This window comes from Astatotilapia calliptera, chromosome 11 (assembly GCF_900246225.1).
Source record: "Astatotilapia calliptera chromosome 11, fAstCal1.2, whole genome shotgun sequence".
NCBI lineage: Eukaryota > Metazoa > Chordata > Actinopteri > Cichliformes > Cichlidae > Astatotilapia > Astatotilapia calliptera.
In genome coordinates, this window is record NC_039312.1 from 9,483,152 (window position 1) to 9,493,471 (window position 10,320).

The following is a 10,320-nucleotide window of genomic DNA, read 5'->3' on the forward strand; positions in this document are numbered from 1 at the left end:
ATTCTGCACCTCACCCTTGTGGCAAGTGAGAGATGACAAGACAAACAACTCTTGGATTTAGTCCTGTCATTCACCACCAAACATGGAGCTTCTGGATCCAAACTAATTTCTGTACTACTCTGACTCAACAAACTTCTTCAGTGCATAGCTCTGTTCTCTATCAATATATTAATTTGCTAAGATCAACCATGCCAAGCGTTCACACCAACTGACATTTAGATGTAATTTAATCCTAATAAAAAATGTGTTTTTTGGAATCATATGATTACACACCGACAGGCTGTTTTGTTTATCGTGGCTTTGAGAGTACCGCTTTAATATTCTTCATTATAATTGGAATTAAAGGCCATTGCATTGATTCTTAAAAGGGCTGCAAAGGCAAAGTCCCATACTGCTCATATTTGTATGTGTGTGTGTGTGTGTGTGTGTGTGTGTGTGTGTGTGTGTGTGTGTGTGTGTGTGTGTGTGTGTGTGTGTGTGTGTGTGTGTGTGCACGTGTGCCATTTCTCCACGCTACCCTTTGTGTGTGGTCATGCTTCACATTTTCATTTAAGCTTTGATCACATTAAAGCTATTCTCACCATATTAATGTTAGTCAATGAATAGATTAAATATTCAATTAAGCCTGATGCAGGCATGTGTGGCAGAGGTTTTGAGACTGACTGTGTGTGTATATGTGCGTGTGTGTGCTTGTGTGTATGAGATACAGAGAGAGAAAGAGCGACAGTGAAAGAGAGAGAGTGTGTTTAAATGTGTATGTTGATGTGTAATGATGTGTAAATATATTTATGGCTCAGGGTCACAGTGGTATTAACCTGACCCAGGCTGGTTTTCTCTCTGGGGAAACTCCACAACTGCTGATTGTTCCGAGTTTCTGTCAGCTTTTGTGGGCCTTCTAGCACTGTGGACAGAGCAAGAAGCCCCTTTGAGCTATGCAGGAAGGAAGATCATACAAAGATGAGTAAAAAATGAAAATAAAATAAACAACAGATGCTTCCACAACTTTTATTTTGTTCTGTTTTTCATTCGTAGCTTTGGGGAGGGGGGGCAATATCTTACAACTATCCAGTTGTTTAAGACTCGTGGGCATTTTTTTTTCTCATAAAGTGAGATAAAGCTTATCCCTTGACTCGCCCGCCTCACAGGACGACTACATACTGTGCCCAGTTAAGTGCTGCTTTTACCAAGTGGAGAAGGCATTCAGTAAAATGTCCCATCAGCCAGGCATATGCCAAAGGCCTACATCTTATTCAAGTTTTAAACCTCTAATTGGAAACGTTTAAAAGGCGTTTAAGAGTGCCCTTTCTTCCCTCTTTTCTCATTTCCCATTTAATGTGTTGTGTCAAAGTCTATTACCTCAGTTGGACGTTTCTGTCCCTTAAGTTGAAAAAAAGGGAAAGGAGAGAGGGGGAGGGGGGAGTTGGGGGAAAAAAAGAGAAGCCATCAGCTGAGGTTTGCCAGGTCGATAAAGCTTTTTAGATTTGGAGATGTTTTCAGGGGGAGCCCATTTCCTGCGGCTAAGAGTTGTTAATGGAGCTTAAGGAATTATCTTATGACTCTCGGGTTGAGAGCAGTTTATTTCAGCCCGGGCCCTGCTCCTGTGTCGGAGTGGCTGAATATGCTGCTGTCAGAGCCGCTTAATGAAAAGTAACGCGTCGCTGATTACAGTTTTATTTGGTCTCTATGTAAAAAGCTCCTGTTAATTTACCATCCCGCTCCCTCTGTGCGTTCGTATTTGCCATGGCTGAATGATTTAGTTATAGGTGGCCCCTCTCTCTCACTCTCTTTTTCTCTGTCTCTCTCTCTTTGAGTGCACTGTGCGCACTGGTCTCTCTCCCAGGACACCCCCCCCCCCCCCCCCCCACTCCCTTCTCTCTCTCCCCCTCTCTTCTGTCTTACTTCATGTCTCTTTCTGTCAAATAAAAAGCCAGTTGGTTCAGAGGTCTAATAAAATCTGTCTTCATGGTAAATTAATTAAATGTCGGGGCTATCTGATCTTCGGGGATTTTAACTATGCGCTAATTTTCTATCAGAGGCCATGAAAATTTAAATGCACCATTTTGTATGTAGGTTAAACAGGTGTACGTCAAGTCAAATAGGGAAGCATTTTTTTCTCCCCTCCCTCCCAAGTAAAAAATAAGCACCCTCACAACATGTATGCCTTTCCTTGATTTTTATTCTGAGGTTATGTCAACGTTGCTACTCGAAATGCTGCAGGCAAGGTTTTTTTTTTTCGGCCCAAGAAAGAAAATAAATAAATAAAAAATACAAGCGGTATATAGAAAATTTCTTTTGTCCGCCGTTGCACTTTCTTTTAAAGGGGCGCGTGGAGGGCGGGGTGATCTCGATCGTTGGTGCTTTTCCCATTAAAATTCATCACCGAAGCCCCTCCACACCACCACCACACCCCACTCCCTCCTCACAGGACAGTCCCCGGAGAGCTCCTCTTTCGCCATTACTGTCAAGTACCCTTGACTCCTTTCTTTTTGCCCTTTTATCTACAACAACTAATTCGAGTTCCTTTGCCCTTTTCACTTCCAGACGACGTGAGTGCCTCTTTCGTAAAAGCCCTTTCACTTTTCAGCGGAGGAATCAGCATCCGCGCTGTTTTTCTGCCGGATCCCCCACCCCCGTCTCCAGGAAAATCGAGGGGTTAGTGTCAAAGCGAAAACTCCTCACTTCAAAATTATTTTACGGGCCTCCGTTTTGAACCCATTAAAGGACGTATGGCGAATAACTTACCCTTCTGACAGCCGCATCATGGAAGATGTTGAAATATTTCGATAATATTATCAGAGAGCAGAGAGGGGAAATCAATAGCTCGACATGAGATATGACTGTGAACATCCCAATTACAGCCTGTTTAGAGGGAATTAATGAGGCAGATCTTAGATACTGATATTGTTCTGTCTTGTGGGGATGAGCTGCCTCATTTTCTTCCCGTCATTGCACAAGAGTGAGTGTTTTCTGGGGGGGAAAAAAGAGGGTGTGAGATGTTAGATCGTGAGAGTATTTTATGGTTTAGGAGTGATGGGAGTGCTGTTTTAAACTGCAGGATGCTTTTTAAAAGGTTTTCTCCCCTCAGCCTTGCAGCAGGCCCCATATTGCGGGGGAAGGGTTAAGTCATTGTTTTAGATAAAAGCAAACGCAAAAGTAGAGCAGAAGGGGGAACGGCCTGGTTCAGCACCATAGACAGCAACTCTCACCATTAACCCGACATCACAAGCGCTCTTCAGAAACCGACTGTTTTTATTTTTCAGTGAACAAAGTTGAAACGCTCTCATCCACTCCCAAGGAGAGCAGTGCATTAGTGAGACTTATTTTTCTTTTATTGGTGATACTCAGCTGCTGAGACCTAAATAATATTCAATTACATTAGCATGCGCATATATTAAAGAAAAAAAATTAAAAGGAAAAGGCTTAGGCCTACATTTTTTTGTTGTTGTTTTTTTTCCCCAAGATGTAAACTTTGTTATACATTTTTGTGCGTGCGTTGAATCGAAATGTTTCCCTTCTGTAACTCGAGTGTAACAGTTTATGGCTACAACTGTTTTAATAAAGAATAAAACATAACAAGGGAATCATAGACACGCAATAGTTCTCTCTCTCTTTTCTTTTCTTTTTTCTTCCATCCGAGTTTTAGTCACAAAAAGTCTTCCACTCTCTTTGCAAGAAAGGATCATTTGGTTTTGTTAGGAGCAGAAAAGTTTATTGATAGTTTTTGGAAAACTCATGGCACTGTCTTTGGAGGAGTTTTGATGCTGCTGCAAGGCCGACGTGCTTCTCTCAGCCTCCAGAATTGTGCCTTTGGTGTTCGTGGTCCAAGAGACGGTGGTGTTGGTCAGGGCTTGGCTCAAAGTGCTGTGCCTGAACAAGGGGTCGTGAAAAACCCCGTCCACCCAGTTTCTCAGGGTTGTGACCGGCGAGTCCTGCCTGTCCAGGCCGGTCACGGGGGAGGTAGCGGCGGGGGACGGGGTGAGGGAGGAGGGCGGGGGCTGGCACCTCAGCATACAGGATGGGTACTCTGTTTGGTTCAGAGACGTCGCGGTCTGCGCCAAAGACCAGATCCGAGGTTTGCCGTCTAATATCTGGTGCCCTTGCTGCTGATTATAGCACGCCTTTTCCTGCTGTCTGCTGTCCGACTGGAAGCCGTCGTTATGATTCGTTTTGAGACAACTCTTGCTCAAGTCCTGCTCCTCACCGAGAGAAACGGGGATGGAGAGTTTCAGAGACGCGTCCTTGAGGAGGTGTTCGCCTGGGCAGTCGGTTGTCGTTGTGGTCATATGTGTGTTCATGTGATATCGGTGCTTCAGCTCACACTCAGAGCTTTCAGACTCCAGCGTGTCGAAATCGTCCAAGTCGCTCAACTGGAGGTCCTTGTCGGGCCGGCTTCTGGTCTCTGGAGAACAAGAACAGAAAAGAAACGAGGGGCGTGTCAGTCAGTGTCACACAGCAGGACAGAAAATAGGCTTCCAATCAAAGGTGTAAATTAATGTTTCACACCTGCAAATTATAATGTTTGGGGAAAATAAAGGTTCCCTTAAGCTAAAAAAAACAAACAGAGTTTTAATTCCAATGTATTCAACTCTATCACAATTAACTGCTTAATCTGATATCAAAACTCCAGGAGTCTAAACTTATTTATATATCTGACTCTTTTTTAACTCTGACTGAGGCCTGTCTCATGTTCCTCCATTAGTAAGTTCTTAGTGTTGGCCCAGTCTGATGGCAGGCCTGTGCAGCATAGTTCAAAAATAATGTTGCTGCTGACAGGTTTCACGTGTCATATAGTAAACGTGATTAAGCCTATAATGTGGCACAGATCATTGGTAAACCTTTCAGTCAAACAAATTATTTATTATCAGGATGTAGTGTCTATCTATAATTACAGTATAAAACCTTCTATTAAAAATATATTTCTTTGTAAGAGATGTCAGAGTAAACTAAAATATGAGTGTGGTCAGGTTTTATAGGACTATCTGTACAGTCTGGTATGGAATTCAAAATGCTGCAGAATGCTACAATTTGTAATTTAAGGAAAAGTCTATTTATTAAGTGTCTGTCTATAGCTGTAAAGGAGCAAATTATTTATTTAGTCTTTATAAAAAAACTAAATAAAAAAACTAAATCTCATCTTTGTTATTGTGAACTATATGAAAAGTCAAAAACTTCCCTTAGAAAGAGTTCAGCTTTGGAGTTTTACAGCTTTACTTTATCCTTGCAAAGCACTCTGACACTAACCATCGTCATTGTTCTCGCTTTTTATCTGCTCCTCTTGAGATCCATCCTCATCATCGTCATATCTTTTCTCCTCTGAGCCCTTGTTTCTCGGCGGCCATGTCATCTTGTTCTCCTTCTTGAGCCTCCTTCTAGCATTTGCGAACCAGGTGGAGACCTGCGTCAGGGTCATTTTAGTGATAATGGCCAGCATGATCTTCTCTCCTTTAGTCGGATATGGGTTCTTCCTGTGCTCCTGTAGCCAGGCCTTCAGCGTGCTGGTTGTCTCTCGTGTAGCATTCTTTCGTCTTGTTCCCCCATCCATGGAGCCATATCTGTTAATGAGAAGAAGGCAAGCAAAATACTAATGAGAGAGTAAATATAGTATGTAACGCTTGTTGCTTGACAATTTTTAAAGCACTGTCCTGGCAGTTTCTCTCCTTACAGCCATGACAGAGCCATCTGCATCTTGGAATTTTTCTGAGCTGATGCGTATCATGTTTTATAAGCCTTGGAGTCACACTCCTGCCTTCGTCAGCGCAAATAAAATTTAAAACTGAATATCAGAAGCATGTTTCACTTAAGAGATATAATTCCGAAGCTGTAGCGAAAGGCATGCAAGCAGAAGATCATTACCCTGTCAAAGGTTACATACTGTACACGCTAATATTTCATAGAAAGCTGCAAAGTCATGTGAAGTCCACAGAAAATGCTTTATAAGACTGAAGGCATCAAAAGCAACAGAGACTCTGACAACGTCCCTAAAACCCCCTCAGATAATGCAAAGCTCTCACAAAGTTAATATGCTATTACTGTCATTTAAAAAAATATAAGCTTAGTAAAGATGAAGAGTGTAAATTATGGTAAGCATTCTTTTTTTCTGGTCATTTTTGTTGTGCCACCTATTAAAACCATTCTTAGCACAGGCTACAGCTCTTTCCCTACCCTCACCTCTCCCACAAATATCAACCATAAGCCTACATTTAAAATGCATGCTGTTGATTTTCAGTCCGCAGTGAGCTGTAAAAGTCCTCTTGGGAGGCTTTTATGAGGCCTTTATTGCTCCGTATAGCTTAGAGCAGGTCATGCACTGAAAAGGGAATCAAAAGGAGACAAGTGCTGCACCTTTCCTTAGCCTGTGTTGTTCTCAGATAAAATAGACTGTAAAATTGCTTTATTGAGTGTAATGATGAGCCCTCAGGTAAAAGATGAGTGCAGACAGTATGGTGCTGCTGTTGGCCTGCTTGCTCATCTGGGTGACACAGGTTATTTAGCTTTTTGCAGTGTGTGCACTTTCGAGCATCTTTTGCCCTTTATGCGGTATTAAAAGTGATTGGCAAAAGCACTTGTCGCTTAGGTTTTGGGCTACATGTTGAAAAGCTCGAAGTCTGCATAAGACATCGAGTACCGCCAATACAATATCGAGTGTGATCAACGAATGTGCAATAATAATAAAAGCAAGCATGTGGTATCACAATGCAGTTCTGATACCGCTGCTAGGTTCTGTTTTAAGGTAAATGCACAGTCACATATGAATCACGTTCACACGCTACCTTTTCACCACATCACAGACTTATTGCGGATGTCAGCTGATTATTGGGAAGACCTTTCAATATGGCAGGCATGCTCTTCGCAACAGTGTACAGGCCTTATGTTTTGATGAAAGGGGCATGGGTCCTCTGAGGCAATTCACCCCATCAGAAAAGAAATGTGTCATGAGATGAAGGTGATCACCCAGTGTTGCTTGACGCGATGAGAATGGCCTTGACCCCTCAGGAATGATTGATTTAATGCCAGGAAACTGACCCTAAACTACAGCTCAATATTTACCTCTCGCTTTCATTTTAGTTACATCTTGTGTTTGTTGCTTAAGAAACCTGGGATAAGTTTTCACTTTTTTGGGATAGCAGACTTAAAGCGCATAGTTCAAAATTATTTCTGATGTAACTGACTTCCCTCTGTTTTTCTGCCTGTACCACATTTTACTCAAGCAGGATATTGGGTCTACATCAAGTGGTCTGTTGTTTGAACTGATAATGAGCTTTTTTAACATGTCAAAAAAGAAAAATCAGCTGTCACAGAAACCTACCTGTCATACTGATACTGCCCCAAGGTAGGATCATAGGGGTAGTAAGCTGTGGCCTGGGTTATTCCCGCATGCGCAGAAGCTGTGGCATCTTTAGTATCAAATGTACCCTGCAATCATACAGCAAGACACATTTTTAGAAGAGTGACACACAAAAAGGGGAAGGTATTGCAGCATTTTAAACAATCAACTTGACAAGAAGAGATGCGCATTGGTTGTACTTTTAGGTTGCCATCAACAAGGATAATGATTCCCAAAGAAATCCAAACTATCACAAAAACAAAAGCCCAATAATACAATACAACAATAATGTTCTGCTAAAAGTGAAGAAAAAATCCATCTCATATTTTGTGTAGATATAAATATGATTGTATACCAACTGCAGGGACAAGACTTTTTTTAAGGACTGAAAAGTTGGAACTCTGATTATTTTTAAAAACAAATCAGACAAAATAAATAATTAGAATTCACAGTTGTAGGTAAAATAATGTCTAAGAAGATTCCAACCACCCCTTTACTGCCAACAGTGATTCCACTACATGGAATTTTATATGAAACCAAAATGAAACAAGCAATACTTTACTTTATATGAGCATGTCTTCCTTTTAGAATCATTCAATTAAAATAAAAAAAATTAATTAAATAAAGAAGTTATTTGCACTCGTGTTCTGACAATTTTATCAGGCTGAGTCTTCAAATTCACTTTTGCAGAGATGAAACAGACTGAAAACGACGGAAATCACATACGTTTAAAATTAACCTGCATCAACACAAGCTGATACGAAGTGTGTTATTCTTTGGAGTGAATTTTTAATTTCCTTGAAACGGTTGTCTTGAATATAAGAATGCATCTTCTGCATTTAAAGGCTAATGTTTTGCTACGTAGAACATTAAAAATGAGAGGGAGAAGAGAGGTGTGCCTGCTTCAGCTTCTGAACCTTGCAGGTCCATAAATCAATGCCAAGAGGGATCAGATGAAGGGCTTACCAGTGAGTAGAAAGCGGATGCGTCCGTGCCATATGTAACGTAATTCCCATAGCCTTGACCACTGGTGTAAGGGCTCCCGTACACTCCCAGCGCAGCGGCTGAGCTCAGCTCGTGTCTCGCCGTGGCCAGCAGCCGGCTCTCATACACGGGACAGTAGACAGGTGTCTGTCCGGAAGCCGCTACTCCGGAGTCGGCTATGGATCTGCCGGTGGACTCGCAGCAAGTGGTCAGAGAGTTAGTTGTCATCAGGAACTGGGTGGAGATCAAGAGAAAATTCATCGGCTGTTTTTTCTTTCTTTCTTTTTTTTTTTTTTAAATTAGAACATAGGCTGCTTAATTTAATGTTGCACTGAAACAGAATGACAGGTGACGAAGTTAGTTTAAAACTTGTCTTAAAAATTGTCTTGATTAAAAAAAGTTCTACACGTTTCACTTTCACAGATCGCGAAATTAAACTTGGCTATAAAAAAGTTCGTTTTTAAAATTATACAATTTACTTCTTTTGAAATGATCTACATTGTCTGCCCTTTTTTTGTGGATTGCCCATTTAAAAATGGCAGATCTATTGGCGACTAAAATAGATCAGAGCAGACCAGATCTAAAGTCGAACGCCACAACTCTGTTCGCGTGATAATATGCGCGTAAAACTGTCCAAAATGTGCCGTCTAACAGGCTTGATTCAAAATCAAAATCCATGCCTTGCAAACAGATACATGCTTTTCCCAGAGATTGCTCGGTAATACCTAAAGTAAAGAGCCAAACGATTTTTCATGGCTCACAGCCAAAATAAAACAGCTGCTGTTATAGCGCAAAACACACATGGCGTGTGCTGAACAAGTTGCCATGTGTGTTCCAAAGCAGATAAACATATGGTTAACATTACACAGCGGCTATTATCTTACAGAAATCAGTGAACAGGAGGTCGGGGGTCTCGATGGTTTCTGGATACCTTCTTTTCACCCCCTTTCTTTCTCGCTTTAGCTACACAGGTACCACTGGCTGCAATGCAATACCTTTCCGGTGCCCGAAAAGACATTAAAAGTCTCCCGGAATCTTGGCTAAAGTGCGTAAAGGGATGAAGCTTAAATCGATGAGACAATCACCCGTTGCGACATGAATACCACAGCATCCTATAAACAAACGTAGTTACACGAACTTACTTGTGGAGCAGACGAATAGGGATATCCAAATTGTGGATATGACATGGTAGAGAAGTCCCCCAATATCCAGAAATAAAGCGAGACTGAAGGTCTCCACTCTAACGCAGGCTGCGGCTCTGTTTGACTGTACCAATTGATTGGTAAGCACAGGCTCCTAGGATGCTTATAGGGCGAAGCAGAGTAGCATGTTTAATTTGTAAAAAGCCCCCACTCAAACGACTTTAAACTGCATTAACTAAACCACCTAATCAAACCTGTCCTTTTCCTTTTTTAAAACTCCACTAACAATAAATAAACGCATTAGGGAAACACGAGCTTCTTTGCCAAGAATAATCACTTTGTTGTCAGATACATATTTTTGCCTATAAAAAGTAGTATAAAAGACGTCAGCAGCAGAGGCAGGTTGTTTTAAACGCCGGTGACTGTGACGTCAGAAGTTTCCCACTCTAAAAATGACCAGACTGTAACTTTAATATGCATTTTCTTTCTCAGGATGACGAGAAAAAAACTGAAAGCACGATATAAAGAGGAAATGTTTAATAGAGTAAAAGGCACGGAGTACCTTTATGAACACGAATATGTCCTGGAGATTAATTTGCACGAGCAATCAATCAATTAGGCCAATCAGTGGCTTAAATATGCACACGTCTGTATCCGCTTAAATGAATTAGGCCTAATGAAGCACATTCCTATCATTCCTCCGAACAACTTCTAATCACACTGGGAGCTAATTGGTTTCAAATTAATTTGTGAAGAATATTTTCATACTAAAGATAGCAGCCAAAGATGAAACTAATTAATTAACAAAGTGAATGTATTTTATAATACTAACATTCGGTGCAATATCTATCTATCTATCTATCTATCTAT

The 10,320-nt window shown here is 41.2% G+C and overlaps 1 protein-coding gene across 2 annotated transcripts; it reads right to left on the reverse strand.

Moving 5' to 3' along the window:
* Window positions 1-3,687: 3,687 nt before the first annotated feature.
* irx4a (iroquois homeobox 4a) lies at window positions 3,688-9,967 on the reverse strand. Of its 2 annotated transcripts, none has more exons than XM_026185935.1 (5): window positions 9,451-9,967; window positions 8,291-8,542; window positions 7,307-7,413; window positions 5,242-5,552; window positions 3,688-4,399 (listed from the first exon to the last, which is right to left on the reverse strand). In XM_026185935.1, exons 1-5 carry the CDS (start codon window positions 9,493-9,495, stop codon window positions 3,693-3,695), a joined length of 1,422 nt encoding a protein of 473 aa, XP_026041720.1. In that variant the 5' UTR covers window positions 9,496-9,967; the 3' UTR covers window positions 3,688-3,692. The 2 variants fall into 2 exon arrangements, with proteins under 2 accessions (XP_026041720.1, XP_026041721.1); XM_026185936.1 differs by lacking the exon at window positions 9,451-9,967 and adding an exon at window positions 9,193-9,277.
* Window positions 9,968-10,320: the final 353 nt, after the last annotated feature.

Excerpts from the sequence above, each read along its gene's own strand:
- irx4a (XM_026185935.1), bottom strand. The coding sequence starts at position 9,495 with ATGTCATATCCACAATTTGGATATCCCTATTCGTCTGCTCCACAA. Across the intron at positions 5,553-7,306 it reads GGGCAGTATCAGTATGACAG|ATATGGCTCCATGGATGGGG; the intron begins GTAGGTTTCTGT and ends TCTCATTAACAG. Across the intron at positions 4,400-5,241 it reads AAGCGAGAACAATGACGATG|AGACCAGAAGCCGGCCCGAC; the intron begins GTTAGTGTCAGA and ends CTTGTTCTCCAG.